Below are 19677 nucleotides of genomic sequence, written 5' to 3'. Positions count from 1 at the left end.
AGTTCCTCTGTGCTACAATGTTATTTTAAGAAAAAAAAACAGATCACCTAGCTTCCAAATCATCCCAAACTGTTGACTCTAATGGTTCTTCTTCAGATGACAACAGTGGCACTAGTGTAAACAAAATTATTTTACTTACTATGTTCTTCTTTCTTGGAGGTAACTGAATTACTATATTAGGTATAGTAAAACATATTTTATGTTTCTTCATTTACTTTTTATTATCCTATGTATAAGTTCTGCATAAGTGTGGGATATTTTGTAACAGAACAAACCTAAGAAACATCATGCATAATTCCAAAGTTATCTGACACCAACGTATCTGTTTAGAAAAACTGACCAAAATACTTTGAATATAAATAGCACCCTAATTGTATCTGTTTAAAAAGTTATAGTAACATCTTTAGTTGTTAAATGCAAATTACTCTAAGTTTCTAAATACTTGAATGTATATCATCCTTCCCACCCACGGCAAAAGCAGACGATATGCTGCTCTTTCTTCCCAGTAACATCAAGTTCTTTTAGTTAACTCACAAGATAGTCTAAGATTATTAGTAAGAAATCTTTAGCAGACACAAAAGATGAAAGATGAAACTGCAGCAAGAGAGCATGGCAAATCCAAAAGATCTATTAGTGCATAAATCTACTGGAAAAAAAAAACAACAACAACAAAAGAGATAGAATTAACAAGCTACAATAAAAGTTATGTCTTTAAAGCAGTAGATTATAACAGGGTGGGAAATGTTTAATATGTGTCCTCCTGAAAAGTAGTTACCATCTTTTAAATTAAAAAAAAAACAGCTGGTATGTTTTCACAGCATCTAGATTTATTTATGGTATAAAGCCATAGAATTGTAATATTATTACTCCTTTCCCACCCTGGCAGAGAATAAACATGAATTCAGAAGCACAGTGGAGTGAAAACAAAGAAGAGGAGAGAGAAAAGGCAGCAGAGAAAGACAGAAAAGGTGAATATAGAGCTACAGAAGTGTTTATTGAGCATGCTACAGAGGTAAGCAGAGTACACACAAAATGAAATTAAACAACCATCAAACCTCCCAACTTTGTTAGAAAATTAATTTTTAATTGTGCCGCTTTCAAACTATACTGAATTTTACATTTCTAAAGATGTAAAAACTCAACTAATAGAAAATATACATGACCATTCTGTCTACATAGGTAACAGAATCTATGAATCTTGAAACTAAGTACATCAATTTCAAAAAGTATTGGTCATTTAAACAGAATCAACAATTCAGATTGACAAGAACTGTTCAAATTAATTTGACCTGTAGATTCTGAGCCATGTTTTTATTAAAGTCAGATCTATTCCTAAATACAAAATATTTTGAAGATTTATTAAAACTGAATATTACAATGCAAGGTAAATTAAGACTAAAGGCACATAAACTTTGGTCCCACCTGGTTGTCAGTTTTAGAAAACTGCCACAAAATTAATCTTCCTGCATATTTTCGCAGTACACTTTCTTTATCTTTGAAAAATACATGCACCAGTTCCTGAACTAGCTAGACCAGTCTGCACATGCTCAGAAATCCACAACCATATTCCAAATCTTAATTACAAACTAAGGATGGCAATATATATTTAAATGCACGTAAGTCATGTCAACTTCAAAAACATCTACGAAAAATATTCAGCCACAAACAAGACATTACTTAGTGCTGACATTTATATGATACGTCCCACAAGAGTGTGTACAAAAAGGTTAAGATTCCACAATGCTTTCCACATAGGGCTCAAACTTACAGAAATCACTTTGTTGTCTTAAGAAATTAATACTCTGCATCTTGTTAATTTTAACTAATGCCTACATTCATAACTGAATCTAGACCAGAATTGTGAGATACAAAAGGCCAATGTTGTTTTTAAAGCAATAAAGCCTAAGGTAGTAAAAACTAAAAATGCTGCTTTATTCTTTCAATATCATGTATCTTATTTGATTAAATACAAAAAAAGGTGAAAGCCAGTAATTCAAAATAAGTTCCAAGCAGGAGAAACAAAAACTTAACCTTTTTACACACCCCTGCCTAAACATATTTTAATTCCCATATAACAGTGTGCCCTAAACAACCAATTCCTTTTTTCTAGTAAATGCACAATAGCAACACTAGTTTTCCTTTTTAAGGCACGTATGTCAACTAAGTTGAAAGGAAGAAAAAAAAAAAAGCAAAATTAAACTGAAATTTTAAACAGACAAAAATGGCTTCCCTATAGAACAGATGAAACATAGCAGTTAACAACTCTGCCTTTACATATGCCATTTCATTTTATAACCAAGGAATGATAACAGCATGGAAAAAAAAAAAAGAAACCCCAAAAAAAACAAAAGCAAAAAAAATCAAACTCTGGTCCCCACTTTTCTGAACAGTCAATAGGTGATGACACTGAACAATGTGATTCACCCCCAATCTTCATCTTCCCCTTTTTAAATTGTTGACTTGGAAAAAGACACTCTCAGATGATGATTTTCTCCAAGGTTATAATTATGAAGATCAATCAAGGCCTGAATAGCTTCTTCCACTGTTGCCATCTGAAGAAGAGCCATTTTGTGATCTCTTCTGAAACAAAATTATAAAATCAGATACTTCATACAAATAAGAAAGGGCTTATTAAATACTTGAATTTTGGCCATTCCAGAATCAAAAATTTCTATAAACAACAAGAATAAAAACTACTTAAAGAAAACTTTTATCAGGTCACTAATTTAAAGATAAGGAAGCTTGCTTACTGAAAAAACTTAAATGCTTTCACAGTGCCCCCAGTGTTAGCGAACAGTGTTCGTAGATCCTCTTCTGCTACTGATGGACTAGGAAAATTGAATGGGAAGAAAAAGTAAAGATTAATAATAAATTTCGTATTTTATCAAAATAGAATGTATCTCCTTAATACACTCTAGCTTATATACTTACGGGATATTAGATAAGTGAAGGGTGGCAGAAGGAGGAAAAATGTTTTGAAAATTTTTGGATCCAGGTTTCTTAAAACGATGCAATGGGGAATTCCCAAAATCTTTTGTTAGCCCTTGATCATCAAGTCCCTCTCGAGGTAGTTGTACAGTCTGATGTTTCGACAGAGTAACACGAATAATTTTTCCATACATTTTCTGTCCATTAAGATGATTCATGGCTATAAAAAGAAAGCATGTCTATTAATAAACAATATCAAAGTTCAAAACAAAAATAATTCTTTTAAAGTAACAGTTTAAAAATTTGAATTTTCTTATGATTTTAAAAGAAATCACCAATTTACCATAGCCATTGCTGACAAGACTTAAGTACATTTTCATTTGTACTAGACATGGCATTCTGGCAAAAAAGCCAGCTACTTTCATAGAATGAAAATCCAGATTATAAATATCTATCTTCCTCAACAATCCTGCTGACAAACCATACAGTGAGCTACACAAGAAACTTAATAATCATCCCTAGCTCTTTTTCTCCCTTCTGTTACACATCCTAATTACTAAATACTATGATAGCCTTCCTCCTAATTATCTCTCAAATTCATGTTCTATTTCTCTACTTTTCACTGCCATTATTTTTTATCTGGATAACTCAGTCTCATTGTTTGTCTTCCTGTTGGATTTTTTTTTTCCAATCCATTTTCTATACAGCAGCTTGACGACCTTCGTAAATTACAAATCGATCATGTCAATACATGCTTAAAACTCTTAAGGACAAAGGTGAAACTCATTCTTTAATATGGCTTATACCTTTCTCAGTCTGTACAGGTTGAGTATCCTTAATGCAGAAATCTGAAATCTGAAATGTTCCAAAATCCAAAACTGAATGCCAACATGATGCTCAAGGGAAATGATCACTGGAGCATTTTAGATTTGGGGAGCTCAATTGGTATAATGCAAATATTCCAAAATTCAAACCTTTGCCTCTACCCCAGAACATAGTGCAGTGTGTGAACAGAGAACATTACATGACTATTTCTTGACATAGCTGCTGGATCATTTTTAAACTAAATGAACTGGTCTGATGCTAGAAACAGTTACATGTTTTATTCACCAGTCAAAATAACTAAAAAAGACCATTTCTAATATGTCATGCCCTTTGGTTAAACTGAAGGTCTAAATGACTATAATCAACTAGATAAAAACATCAATGTATAACAGTAGATGCCAGGCGTGTTGGCTCACACCTGTAATCCCAGCACTTTGGGAGGCCCAGGTGGGCGGATCACAAGGTCTAGGAGCTTGAGACCAGCCTGGCCAATATGGTGACACCCCGTCTCTACTAAAAAGACAAAAATTAGCCAGGCGTGGTGGCTCGTGCCTGTAGTCCCAGCTACTCAGGAGGCTGAGGCAGAAGAATCACTTGAACTCAGGAGGTGGAGGTTACAGTGAGCTGAGATGGTGCCACCGCACTCCAGCCTGGGTGACAGAGTAAGACTCCGTCTCAAAACAAAAACAAACAAACAAATAAAGAACAGCAGAGAGATAAAGACAATGTGGAAGATCAGGAAACTGAGAAGAGAACATCCACTCTCAAAGAGTTTCTAATATAAACAGTATACTACAGTATACATTTTGATACAGAAGATACAAAGAACTGGTTAAATCCACGAATCTCATCATATTCACATGTATAAATAAACCAATTAAACATAAAACAGATCTGAAAAGGAAAATGCTGTCAAAATATGAGGTACCATTCAGAAAAGTAAATTCTTATTTTACCTATAACTTGCTTAAATTTTTCTTATTGCGATAACCACTAGCCACTGAACTTACTTCCCTAATTTTGTTTAAAAAAAAAAGGGGGGGGGGCACTCTTCCTGATTGTCACTCCAGTGTTATATATTTTAAGTTTTCTCAGATTTTCCGCCAAGACTAACAGAAAAACAAAACAAAACAATCTTCTCACAAGTCTGAATGTTCTCATTTGTTTTTGTTTCTCGCACTGCATTTCACATACTTAATTTCATATACTTGCAAATTTACACTTACACCTGTAAAACCAATTATCTACAGTGACAGTACATAAAATCCTTTTACAATAAAATCCACTGAATTATAAAATTTTAAAGTTCTGTAACTGTTTTAAGTGAACAAACTTTTGTTTAAAGTGCTACTACCTCAGACAAAATGTGTTATTAAGTATGGGTTTGAGAAATAAAGTGATGTAAATAAGTAGACTTAAGGTTGTCAGAAAAAAAGCTGTCTAAATAAAAAGCACAAACAGCTGAGCTTTGAGATAATGGAGGGAAGGAATAAGAAAATAAAAAGTCCCAGGCATAGTAACTGTATACAGAACAGATGAGTGATAGAGGAATGGGATTAGAATAAAGCAAAATAACCAAACAGCTACCTCAGAAAGTAGCCAGGTAATGAGAGTTCTAGCCAGCTGATTGCTGACAATAGGATCTGAAGTGATCTAAAGGGGAAGGGGGAGGATAATTAGAGTACCAAAGTTTTTAAGTAAAAAAGAAAACAAAAGCTTTGTCAAAACCTGAAAGTACACAATGAGTAAACAGAGCAGAAGGAAACTATCTGAATTACTAATTTTAAATAAATAAAATTTTAAACAATGTAAATCTTACACTTTGAAGTCTCCTATTCCAAGAAATATGGCATAAATGGACAACGCAATAAGAAAGAAGGAAAAAGTCAATGTTTCACAATTGAAATGGCATTTTTGGTTGAATGTAATTTTTTAACTTTTCCCTTAATCCATCTATGAAGAAGAAATTAATGAATAATAAAAATTTTAAAAGACCTCAAGAAATTTACAGATATAGGTGGTGTTTATATGATGTGGAAACTGGAGCTTTTTCAATGGTTCTCCCCTTTATAATTAAAAAAAAATTTTTTTTGTGTTACCACTCTCATTTTTTAATCTTCAATCTTTAGATGTTTGTCTATTTCTTTAGTCTTTTCAAAGAACCCAACTTGTGGCATGTTTTTTTTCTCTCAACTGTCTTTTATACCATTGATTTCTAGTCTTATCTTTAATATCTCCTTCCCTGGGGGTAACACTGTTATTCTTAAAGTTAAAACTTCCCGTCAAGACATCTCTTCCACTGTACCACATATATCTAATTTATATATATATATATATAGTACTTTATCGCTTAATTTTAAGTATGTTTATATTCCCATTAAAATAACTTCCGTCTGGGCAACATAGTGAGAACTCATCTCTACAAAAAATAATAATAATAAAAAATTAGCCGGGCAAGTGGTGCATGCTTGTAGTCGTAGCTACTTGGGAGGCTTAAGTGCAAGGATTGCTTGAGCCTGGGAGGTTGAGGCTGCAGTGAGCCACAATACCACTGCACTCCAGCCTGGGGGAGAGAAATAGACACTGTCTCAAAAAACAATACAAAACAAAACAAAAAAACCAACTTTTGACTCATGCAATACTGAGACTTATTTTTACATCTCTGGACACAGATTTTAAATGCATCTTTTTGTTATTAATTCTAACTTAATTGTGCAATAGTCAGAGAATGAGGTCTGTATGATACTCTTTGAAATTAGACGAAGCTTGCTTTATGGTTTAGTATGTGGCTGATTTTTCAAAAATGTCCCATATGTGTTTAAAAACTGTATTGGATGTGTAACTGTTAGACATATAATTCTGTTAAGGTAATTGTATCATTTGTATCTTCACTGATTTTGTCTTTTTTGGGTCAGTCTGACATGTAATTCAGAAAGGTGAACTGAAATCCACCACTATAATAGATCTGCTCAAGTCTACCCGTAGTTCTATCCACTTACTATACATTTTGAAGCTATTTCACTAGGCACACGTATACACAAATTGTTATATCTTCCCAGTGAACTAAATCCTTTATCAATTCTCGGTCTTAAGTTAATAAAGGTATTTAAGTTTTGTTTTGCTTACTATCTGCCCAGTATATTAGTATCTCTTCACATCCTTTTCTTTTCAATCTTTCCATCCTTCTGCTTTACATGTCTCTTGTAAAAAGTATACAGGTAGCTTTTTAAATACTAAGTTTGACAATCTTTTTAGTTGACAAATTTATTCCTTTACATTTTTCACTATTATTGATGCATTAGAATTTGATTCTACCATAATTTTTAATTTTTCCCTATTTTTCTCCGTATAATTTGCTGTCTCCCTCTCCTTCCCTTGTTTTGTTTTGGAGGGCAAAATCTCTCTTTTATGAAAACAGTAATGCCCCCAAAGTGTGGCAATTATTCATTACTCATAACAGTGGAAGTGAAAACCAATATACACAAAAATTGTTCAAATATCATAACAGCAAAATGATTTCCACTCACTTTACAGAACATTTTGATATAATTTTGTAAAGTAAAGGCTTATTATAAAAAAGAACTAAGTTTACTTTTGAGATGGTAGCTATATATTGAAAGCAGGCATTTAAAAAAATAGTTCTTGAAAACATGAACTAGAGAAACTAAATTATTTTACTATGAATAAACTACTAGTTGGCATTTTGTTAGAATTTATTTTAATCTTGGAGATCAATATACTACTTTTAAAGATGAGAATTTACAAATTATACAGTAATACTCTAAGAAATATTACCCAGTAATACTCCAAGAAAAATTTTAAGAGTATTAATAATAGAAAACACCTTAATGTTTACAAATTTTAAAACTTTGGTCTGAAATAATGTAACATGGCCTGTAAGATTTACAGTTCCATTGACATTTAAACATTTCTGAGTATCTCTCTTAATTTTCCTTGCCACTTATTTTTCCCATGTTACCTCTTAAGCATAAAGACATCTGCCTATAATACAAAGCAATGAGAGTCCCCTTGAAAACCAAAAAGAATAAGAATAGAGTTCAGAAACAAAAAAATGTTTTAGCCTCATTTATTTGTTCTCAATAGTACACCACAGAGTTTTGTGTGGGTGTGGGTGTGGGTGTGTGGGTGTGCATGTGTGTGTATGTGTGTTTTAAAGGAAGTGATGGTGTCAGTACATATTTTTATGGTCACATAGTTCAAGAAAGCAAAAATCTACCTAGCAGCAATGAGAAATGATGAATTATTTACCACTACATATAGTCCAAAAATTATAAGCCCTCCTAGCAAGTCAAAACTTTAATGACATTTTCTTATAAAATTGGGGATAAATGATTTACAAATTTAAGTACTATTAACTCAATTGTGTCCTCCCAAAATTTGTATGCTGAAGTCCTAACCCCCAATGTAACTGTACTTAAAAACAGGGCCTTTAAGGAGGTAATTCAGGTTAAATGTGGTCATTAAGGGTAGAGCCCTGATTCAACAGGACTAGTATCCTTATAAGGGGAAGAGACTCTTAACGCACCTGCACAGCGGAAAGGTCACATGAGGACACATGGGGAAGATGGTTGGCTGCAAGTCAAGAGAGACCTCACCAGAAACAATCTGCTAGCAGTTTCATCTGGGGCTTCTAGACCCCAAAGTTTTTCTGAAAACTCTGAGGAAATAAATTTTTGTTGTTTCATCTACTCAGTCCGTGGTACTTTGGTTATGGTAGCCCAAGCAGATTACAAGTATGGCAAAAAATTAAAATATTACTTAAAACAGTCTTTACATAAAAAAAAAACTATCTGGAAGATCTGAGGTAACTCTACCACAGGTAATTATCAACTATAAAGACTCGGCATCCCTTATTTAAATGACACATAATGCCACCCATACCTCAAACAATTAGGGGAAAAAATGACATATTTGAGAACACTCTGATTATGAAGTACTGCCAAGTGCTACTTACAACATGTATGAAAGCAACAGCAATTACTATTCCAACCAGAGTACAGAAGTGCACACAGAGGAAAATATATACTAAGGATCATGACATAATCAGCACTTTCATACCTCTTTAAGACACATACCACCATTTTAAAAATGGAGAGCCAGATGGATAGTTTTATACCTCATCTGAGTTGCTACGAGTATTGCCAAGAAACACTAAAATTCAAACCTATTATGTGTTTGAAATTCAAAATTTTCTATGTGATGCCAAAGGCCAAAATTGGTCTAGTGTAACAAGTTGTTCATCTGAGTCTCATAGGGATATAAAAGCAAAAATACACTCGTCCTAACATCATAAATGGCAAATTTACAAATTAACAATGTGAATACAATCAGTCTGAGGCACCATTATCCCTGAATCTCAATGAACAGAACTGTAAGAACATCCTGGCATTTACAGTCAATCACTGGTGTGAATGTGCAGGTGTGTTCTAGATTTATGTATTCGACTATGTATGAAGTCAAATGACATAAGTTTAATTAAAATAATCAATTACTTATTTAAGTAATGATATAAAGTATAACTTGACTAAACTACCTCTTAAGATTTCCAAAGTGATTAATAACAGTGTTTTTAGCACAAGCTTTTCATTTTGTAAACCTGGTATCGCAAGACTTTATAAGAATTAAAATAACACGGCATTAAGAAGGATTCTATGGACTATATGAACAGTTAGCTTCTATTAACAAGGAGTAGCTAGAATAAAAATCACTATGAATCTTCAATATAAATAATTCTCATGTGAAACTATTATTACAATTTTGAAGCTAAAATTTTTTCCTATTATGAGTGCATTTGAAAAACAGGAGGAGGATAGCAGAAATATACAAATACGTTCATCACATACAACTATTCACCTTAAAATGACATTTTGAGCCCTAGCCATTAAAATAAATAATTTCTTACTGATGTAAAGGAGTTTATTTTTATTCACAGATTCACATTATGCATTTGAAAGCAGAAGTGAAGATGTACAGATGAAACATAGTTTAATCTTACCAAGTTGTGACTGGTTTCCATCAGCCATCTGTATTAGAGCGCTGTCTTTCTTATTGTACAAAATCTTCACACGCTGCACATCTCCATAAACACCTTTTTTGGAGCCACAGAGAGGTAATCCAAAAATGGAATTAATTTTATGTGAAAGTCACCTGAAGATTATCTTTCTGACGTATCAATGAAACATTCAGACATCAACATGATCACTCATTCAATCTCATCATTCTCACAAATGAATAAAGAAGATCAAGATTTTGAACAGTGAATTTTGAAAAGAATAATTTTTGATAAACCCTCAAAGCTATGTGAATGATATTAAATTAAAGACCATGCAAAATAAATTAGCATGCATTAAAACAAATTTTGTGTCTATGGAGAGTTTTAAATAGCAAAGAAAAATAGCAAAAGATTTACTATTCAACTTTAAGCCAAAGTGCTAGCTACAAATAAGAATTAAGGTGAAACAAAAATCAAATCAATAATAAAAGTATAGTGCTAACAATAACATACCGAAGAGGGTAAACAGACTTTGGGGCGTAACCATCTTTAGAAGGAGAGAAGAGCAAGCAGCGTAAGACAAGAAGAGAGAAGAGTCGAGGAAGAGCGGAGATGAACAGATCATCCATAACGAAGGGTGGTTCCCGCAGAATGGTGAAGTGGTCATGGATCATGGTTCAAGGCGGTTAATTGGGGCAAGTTGGTCCGAGGAACATTTGTTCAAGCACAGAAGCATGAACATAGGGAATGGAGACAGGGAATGAAGACAAGGACAAGGAAAATAAAGGATAAGACAGGGAAGGGAATGGGCATTTGGGAAAAGACAAGGAAAGGGAAGGTGAACACACAGGGAAAAGGATGAAATGGGGAAGGGAAACAGCAATGCAGAAGAAAAAAATAAGGAATTGGGGAACAAAAACAAAATAAAATATAGGTCAGTACATAGGAAATGCAGGAATTTGGTCAGAAAATGGTTGGTTTATGTACTGTACAAGAAAAACTGAGTAAAATGTAGTCATCCAAGACAAATATGGGTAAAGTACATCTATATCAAAGAGTAAATTACAGCATTTCATCTCAACATAGGGAAGGAAAGCATGCATAGGAATTTTTAACTTTGAACTTTAACTGCATAAGCATGGCTGGTTATGAAATGCAGGCAAAAGTCTTAAAATAAAAACAAAGGCACTCTGATTCAAACATTTTAGCATGCAGAACTGTGAGTGATAATAGTATTAAATGGATAAAATAAGCTAACGTTCATATTAACAGAGGCCAATTAAAAATGAAACAAATTCAAATTAGACATCATAAACTGATACACTGAGCTTCCCACATTTCATACCAGCTTTCATAGCATTCAAAATAAAATATACCAGACATAAAATGTACAACTAAAGAAAATAACTTAGCAATAAATTTTATTTAACTGGGTGAGGTGGGTGGGGCGGGTCAGGGGTCAGGAAGGAAAGGGTGGGGGAATAAAGTTAAAAAATATTTTTAGAAGACAATGACTAATAACTGCAAAGAAAAAATTACTAAGAAAGACTGGAAGAGTGCCTCGTCAAGATCTTTGGAAGAACCTTCAAAGAAAAATGTATTAGAGTAGTTCACATAAAATAAGATTTAAAAAAAATGCAATGACATATAAGCATGAAATGAACAAGCAAATAATTAGAAAAGGCAAAGAGCAAAATTGTTTTACAGTTAAATTTGCAAATTAGATCACATTTGCCTCTGAGAACAACAAAATGATAAGCCAAACTACAGTACTTCACCATATTTTTCTTAGGAAAAATAGGTTAGGTTAAAAAATATACAAATATAGATATAGATATAAAGAGACATGACTGTTTACGGAAATAAAGTATTACCTAAACAATACATAGATTTTATTCAGAAGTAGAAACATACAGAAAATACTTTGACTAATGAATGTACATAAAAAGAAAGGCAAGTGCAAAATGAAATAAACATGAAAAACTTTCACAAATGAAATGGAGTTAAAGAATAAACATTAGAGATTATTTTACTAACCTCTTCATTTAAATTGCTAACCAACAGGACTGTATTGCCACCAGCTGAGACTCCAGGCATACCCACTCGGCCAGCAGCAGCTGCAGCAGCTGCTGCAGCAGCATTTGGAATAGCCAAAGGACTCAGAGCTCCTGGAACAGCTGCAACAGGAAGCCCTAATTTTAAAATAAAGCATATTTTACGAAACACACACAAGTCGTTTACAAAAACCAATTTAAGCACGATGGCTGCATGGCTTACAGCTGACCATTCCAAATGGTTCCTGAAAGTTAATTTTTATAGTGTTTAGAAAAATTGTTTGCTGATGTGTAGTAGAGAAAAATAATCGATTTCAACAAAACCATTAATTGAACTAAAGTACATACCTGTATTATGTTAAAATATCAAATATATAATACTCTATTTCCTCTGGAAAAGCAAACAAAGCATGAAGAATATAATTCCAAGTCACAGACTTGGAAAATTCACTTCCATGATTTACAGTAATAAGCCAAATGTAAAAAAGTATCACTTTCGATATACATAATGGTAATTCACTATTTTCTGCAAGTGCTATCTTCTTCATAAACTCACACTTGAAATCAGACAAATAATTACAGCTTAAGAAACAAAGATAGTAGTCTTTCAGCTCCTAGAGACAAATCACTATGAACATCATTATTTAATTCATGCAAATAAAGAAAATCTTAGCAAAATGTGCTTGCCTTCTTAATTATACACTCAAGTAATTATAATGAATACAAGTTTCTTCAACACAACACTCTCCCAGTTCAAAGAACAAGAAACCATCACTACAACACAGATTTTGTTTCAGTATTTTCCTATCCTTTCCCAATCTATGTTATCATTTCCTTATTTTATTGTTGTAGTTTCCAGTCTTATTGCTGCCCTACTACCTTTAAGTCACCATCTCTTCAGTCATTTATTCTAGACAGAATTCCCTTTTGTGTTAGCACCCTTCATCTACTTTTCAATTACCAATCAGCTTGGAATACTTCCATCCCTTAAATTATTTCTCATAAATATTGGTTCACTAAACAAACGAATTGCATGTTCTTTTTTACATTCCCAACATAGAGGAACAAACACCCAAACTAAATGAATTTGATTTCATAACATACCTGAGTAGAACGGGCCTTTACCACTCTTGTTCCGTAAGTTCACATTTTATTTCTTCTTTCTTTCCAGCTTTCTGGTGCATTTCATAAGAATCTGCTGTTACCTTTGGTTTTAGAGATCTTACTCTTTTAAAAGTCAAGTTTTTGATCTTTTTACTTTATAGAAACTACTGTGACCTTTCATTGGCAGCCTGAAGTGCTCTTTAATATTCACAATCCTTAACCTAAATTTTAGATTTACAAAACTTTCCCCTCCATCTCTTTTTAATTCAGCCTTTATCTCTTCTGAGAACTCTGTCAGTGGCATATTTTTCTCATTTAATACTCTTGCTCTTGATGAGTTTCTTTTCACAGCTTTTTGTCTATACCCTTTTTTTTTTTGGCTCTCCTTTTTTCTTACTTTGCTACCTTTTTTATGGCTTTACATTTTGTTTTGGAAGATTTCCAACATACACAAAAGTAAAGAGACAATAATAATGCACCTCTATGTAGCCATCACCCAGCTTTAACAATGATCAACTCATGGCCAATCTTGTTTCATCCCCTTTTATTCTTAAAGTAAATCTCAGAAATTAGAATCTAATTTTAAAATAAAAAATTCTCATGTTAAATACTTACTAATGCATAATAGTCTTCAGTGCCTCTTTGAATACACCAATGTGGATCTTTTCAACCAAATATTCTACTATATTACTAACTTCTCCATGTTAAATACTATACCTCTCACTATCCTCCCCGTAAGTTGTTCTCATTTAACATTCAATAGATATGTTCATTTGTTGTCAAGCATACATTCCTAATTCCCAGGTATGCATTCCTACACACAACCATTTTTTTTTCTTGCAGTCTTGAGAAGTGACCTCCCCACACTGTAATACTATTCGTCAGTATTTTCAGATAGCTCTGACTGAATGCACAGAATATTTGACTAAAGTTGACAATACAATTATTTATTAGTAGCAGAAACTCCAGATGTAGTCATTATATTGTTGCATCATTCTCCTATTTTCCTGCCTTTAGTTAGCTACCTTTTAGGAAAAATGGTAACTTAAAAATTCTATTAAATTCCATAGTCTTTATGAGATCCAACTGATGGCAAACACACACAAAACCACCAACTTCAATATGGCATGCAGAAGAAGTTCAGTACCAAGCCTCAAATTCCCTTTTTAACAATAAAAGGTCTGTTTTTTTAAAAAGTCCATCAAAGATATATGGACTAGATCTTTGCCACAATAAAAAAATTAAATCATTTTAATTTCTGGTTTCACTTTTAATTCTAACAGGAAGAAGCAATTGTAAGGGCTCACCAAGCCAAAAAATCTTCACTGTGGAATTAAAATTAGTTACCAAAAAAATCTGCTCATGACTAGCATTTTCTCTGTACATCTCTTGACTCTTAATAACCATCTACTGTTTATTAAAATACTCTGTATCTCCTACTTATTTAACTATAATTGTCTTAAACTTTGTATCCCACAGTGAAAAAGTTCTCAAATTTTTGGTCTCAGGCCCCCTTTACAGTCTTAAAAACTAAGAAGGATCACAAGGAGTTTTTGTTAATTTGGGTTCTATTAATGGTTATCATTTCAGAAATTAAAACCAAGAACTTTTTTTTTCTTTTTTTGAGACAGAGTCTCGCTCTTGTCCCCCAGGCTGGAGTGTAATGGCAAGATTTTGGCTCACTGCAACCTTCACCTTCTGGCTTCAAGCGATTCTCCTGCCTCAGCCTCGCGAGTAGCTGAGACTACAGGCACCCGCCACCACGCCTGACTAATTTTTGTATTTTTAGTAGAGAGGGGTTTCACCATGTTGGCCAGGCTGGTCTCAAACTCCTGACCTCAGGTGATCTGCCTGCCTCAGCCTCCCAAAGTACTGGGATTACAGGTCTGAGCCAATGTGCCTGGCCAAAACCACTAACTTTTAAAAGCACACAAACACACATACTATTAGCCTTCAGAGTGATGCCACTGTACACTATTAAGAGAAAAAGTAAAAAAAGGCAAACTACATTTTAGTATTACCATGAAAAGTAATACTAAACTTTGTAGGCCCCCTATAAAGATCTCAGGAACTCTCACAAATCTCTGGACATTTGTAAAACGCTACCAAATATTCACATGCTTTGTACATATGGAGTGCTCAAAAATTACTAAGGAATTTAAAAGAGAACATTTACTCACTTCAAATAAAAGAAAATGCTGTAATACATGACATATATTTTTTAAAAGAATGCTGAGTTAATTGACACTCCCAAACTTTACAGCTCTCAGTCATCTCCTACTCATTTTTCCCTCTTGAAATCTCAGGAAAAATTACAAATTCATAAAGTATATTTAAAAAATTATCAATCTATTTAAATTCAGTATTGATCTAAACATACCGGCCTAAGGTTAACACTTTATTTTTATGAAAAATCGCTTCATATCTGAGATACAACCTTACCGTGCCACTATACATTCAAATAATCTAATGAAAATTACTTACCAAAAACATTTAAAGATGGTGAAAAACAGTCAAAAAGAATTTTAAATATTTAAGATATAATTGTTTTCAAAACACATTTTTTGTTCTTGAAATCTGGGTTTTCCAGTAGAGATAACTTGGTGGTATGATATTGTTTAGAACATCAAGCCTTATCATGGAAAAACACTAATTGAGAATTAAAATAATTAGTTAATAATTAAAATAAATTTATAATGGTAATTGAGAATTAAAAGTCTAGGCTAAAGCTTCCCCACCCTTTATTTTTTGAGACAAGGTTCACTCTGTCACCCAAGATAGAGTACAGTGGCATGATCATGGCTCACTGCAGTCTCTATCTTCTGGGCTCAGGCAACCCTCCCACCTCAGCCTCCTAAGTAGCTGGGACTACAGACACATGCCACCAGGCCTGGGAATTTTTTTTATTTTTAGTAGAGACTGAGATCTCACTATGTTGCTCAGGCTGGTCTCAAACTGCTAGCCTCAAGCAATCCTCCCACCTTGACCTCTCAAAGGGCTGGGATTACAGGTGTGAGCCACAACACCTGGCCTAAAGCCCTTTTTAGTGTGACAGATCTGAAACATTAAAAAAATAAAAAAAAAGCCAGAGAATGCTTATTTTACTAAATAATCTTGTACTTTAGTAAAAATAAGACTATCAATCGTCTAGTCAGAAAAATTTGGGCTCGAAATAGATGAATTTACCTCTTTCCAACTAAGGAGGTAATAAAAATCTTACCAAAAAGGGGAATGCAAGGTGTGAGGTCCTCACTGTCTGAATGCTAATTCAGTCTCCTCACTTGTCGATTTACTTCCACCATTCTGGGCCACCTTGTCAGGTGATCTATTATGTCCAATGATCCTTCCTTTTACACAGTTCATAGTATGGTGTAAGAATGCTTTAATAGGTAAGAGGAGCCACCACCTGTCCTTAATCCCACTAGTATGTATTTCTCTTTCATTATTTCCTCCCCTCGGCTGATAACTTAGAAAAACTACTTAGGCTACCTTAACACAGTTCTAAATCACTGGAGTAGTCTAAGATTTTCCTGGATTTTTAAAGCCTCTGAAGATTCTCCAATTTCCCTCAATATACTTTTGTCTGAAAAATTACTTTGTCAATCAGGTATTTTTAGGTTTAATCTCAATGCTGTCTGCTGCAATAAAAATACAAAAACCTACAAAATATTTCATGATGCACTATTCATATCATAATACATTCTAGAAAATAATTCTGTTCTTAACTCCCAGCTAAATGAGAGGACAATAAACTCACCATGGGCCCTTTGAGAAAGTTATAGAAAGCATATTAAACATATTGTATACACTGGCTCTAACAGATTACTTTCAGCTACAGAAATTGTAATTTTAACTTTAATGATTTGCATCTTTAGCTAAGGCAGCAGATATGCAGGAAAAAACTGTTTTCACATATTGATAAGGAGGGATAAAAACACTCGATCTACTCCGAGGATTGTTATAAAGATAAAATAATGTAAAAGAGCTTCCTAAACGATCATGTGCTGAAGAAAAGAAGGTGTTGCAGGAATCTTCTTCATGTGAAATGGCCCTCATCAGATGGGTCACCCAGACATTGTGAGTGACTCAGCAATCTCCTAAAATTCTCATGTTAGTTCTGACACTATTATTACTAACCTTTCCTCCACAGAAGCTGATGGATGCCCAGCCATGTATATGACAAGAGACCCTAAGTCCGGACAGAAGTGATATAAATTATGTATCTGTTCTCTTCCTTTCAGATATTACACTGAAACACATAGGTATCCCTAACCTTGCTCATTTCAACTGAAGAATTTAACTGGTTTTGTTAATTAAATCATTTAGAAATTGTATCTATAATTTTTAGCTATTTTAAAAGGTTTAGATTTACAAACAAATTTAAGATATTACAACGTTCTTATATAACCTGGAAACCCAGATCCCCCATTATTAGCACCATACATTAATATGGTATTGCAATTTATTAGTTGTTGCAATTAATCAACCAATACTGATAAATTAACAAAAGTTCATTCTTTGTCAGATTTCTTCAATTTGCATCTAATGTCCCTTTTTTTGTTCCAGTATCTCCTATTACATCTAATCATCTTGTCTCCTTAGGTTCCCCTTACTTGTGAGAGTTTATGATTTTGAAAAATGTCAAATTTATCCCTCCATCTTCCATTCTAAAAGTTCCATCCAAAGTAATTTATGATTTCTTTTGGTCTTACTTCTTTTCCCTGTTCACCGTATCTGGTAGTTATTAGTCTTGTGTACTACTGAACAGAAGAGCATTCGTGGTAGGACTCTAAAACCCCCCCCCTTTTTTTTTTTTTCTGAGATGGAGTTTCACTCTGTCACCCAGGCTGGAGTGCAAGGGCATGATCTCAGCTCACTGCAACCTCCACTTCCTGGGTTCAAGTGATTCTCCTGACTCAGCCTCTTGAGGAGCTAAGATTATAGGCGCCCACCACCACAGCTGGCTAATTTTTGTATTTTTAGTAGAGACAGTTGTTTCACCATGTTGGCCAGGCTGGTTTTAAACTCCTGACCTCAAGTGATATGCCCGCCTCAGCCTCCCAAAGTGCTGGGATTACAGGCAAGAACCATCGCACCTGGCAGCGCCTTCTACTTTTTTTTTTTTTTTGAGATGGAGTCTCACTCTGTCGCCCAGGCTGGAGCGGAGTGGCCCGATCTCGGCTCACTACAAGCTCCACCTCCCGGGTTCACGCCATTCTCCTGACTCAGCCTCCTGAGTAGCTGGGACTACAGGCGCCTGCAACCATGCCTGGCTAGTTCTAATTCTTAAAGTATAGTCAGTCCTCTGTATCTCTGGGTTCCGATTCAACCAACCTTGGATAAAAATATTTGGGGGGAAAACGATGGTGTACTGCACATGTATAGAAAGTTGTTCTTGTACTTTATTCCCTAAACAATAGAGTATAACCACCATTTACATAGCATTTATATTGTACTGGATAATACAAGTAATCTAAAGGTGATTTAAAGTACATATAAGAGGTTGTGTATAAGTCATATGCAAACACTATACCATTTTATACAAGGAACTTGAGCATCAGTGGATTTTAGTATACAGGGGGTGTGTGGGGGCAGGGGTAGGGGGTGGGAAGTGGGACTGTGTGTGTCCTAGAACCAATCTCCCATGTATACCAAGGGGTCTGGAAGGCACATTTCACATTTTATTTCCTGATTTGAAAATAAAAATTTTACTTTTCATAAGCATGACACCTGCTATTCTTTCTTGAAACAATTCAATCCTCTTTTCTTCCACCATTCCTTCCCTTGGTTCTTATTTTGCCTTATGGAATCCATTCTCTTCTACCATTAACAGCTACACTTTTATTCTACCTGTTCCTTAGATTAACTTTTTAATTAAAAACTTGCTTTTCTTCTAATGGAACTTCCACAATCCCCTCAAAAAGTCATTTTTGGTCTCCCTCAACTTTCCTCCAAAGGAAAGAATAAGGATGCATCATGCATCACTCCACCTCACCACCCAATGTTACTTTCAAACTGCTGTTCTACCACCATCATTAAGTTTGGTTTCTGATGTCAATGCCACCTAATCATACCACACTCTTTCCTATCAAAATAGCCATTGGATTACTGGAACATCTCCTCCCATTACATAAAGACTTCAGCACCTGGCTTTATTTCCTTCTTCTCCATTCCCTGCATCAACCTATGACTTTTTCAAGACTCTCGTCTCATGATTTCTTAAAAACATCTACTTTGATGGTTTTTACCACATCCATCCATATTAGCAACTTCTTTTGCTACATCTTGATTTTTCTTTCCTCCGTCTCTTTTTGTAATGGTCACTCAACACTTATATCTCCTTTCCTAACTTCTTTCTTTTCTTGATCCTCCTATTCCCACACAACCACTAAACCCACTTTTGACCTTTACGGTGACCCCCTTTCTATTCTCCCTTGACTTGACTTTACCATAGAGCCAAAGCTTGGGCCAACACTCTGCTCATTTGCTACTATTTCTTTAATGTTACACAATTTCAGACTTAGATAAATCTAGTCTTATATTCTGTCTATGCTTTCATCTGGGCTTGACAAATATTAGAGTGAAAACACACAAACCCCACAAATGCTAAGTCTAGAAATATTTTGTTATCCACTTTTAGCTGAATTTCCAGTCCATTTTTGAGAGTTTCCCCAAATCCAATAGAGTCTTAAGTCTACTTTCCTACTTTCAACTTGTTAAGCAAGTGTCTTATAATATTCAGATCAGAATTCA

The 19677-nt window shown here is 34.2% G+C and overlaps 1 protein-coding gene across 8 annotated transcripts in view; it reads right to left on the bottom strand.

The window, feature by feature from the left end:
* Window positions 1–809: 809 nt before the first annotated feature.
* PTBP2 (polypyrimidine tract binding protein 2) overlaps window positions 810–19677 on the bottom strand; it is a 92377-nt gene continuing 73509 nt past the window's right edge. For 3 of the 8 annotated variants that reach the window (XM_011959400.1, XM_011959396.1, XM_011959394.1), the window contains 6 exons: window positions 11804–11958; window positions 10280–10313; window positions 9770–9862; window positions 2932–3148; window positions 2751–2828; window positions 810–2580 (listed from right to left, as the gene is read on the bottom strand). In XM_011959400.1, the coding sequence (XP_011814790.1) occupies window positions 2448–2580; window positions 2751–2828; window positions 2932–3148; window positions 9770–9862; window positions 10280–10313; window positions 11804–11958 (710 nt within the window). In that variant the 3' untranslated portion in view covers window positions 810–2447. The remainder of the gene's footprint in view (window positions 2581–2750; window positions 2829–2931; window positions 3149–9769; window positions 9863–10279; window positions 10314–11803; window positions 11959–19677) is intronic. The other 5 variants (XM_011959398.1, XM_011959402.1, XM_011959395.1 and 2 more) reach the window with 3 other exon arrangements.

The sequence above is a fragment of the Colobus angolensis genome, unplaced genomic scaffold (assembly GCF_000951035.1).
Source record: "Colobus angolensis palliatus isolate OR3802 unplaced genomic scaffold, Cang.pa_1.0 Scaffold491, whole genome shotgun sequence".
Taxonomy (NCBI): domain Eukaryota; kingdom Metazoa; phylum Chordata; class Mammalia; order Primates; family Cercopithecidae; genus Colobus; species Colobus angolensis.
This window is presented reverse-complemented; position numbering and strand designations above follow the sequence as displayed.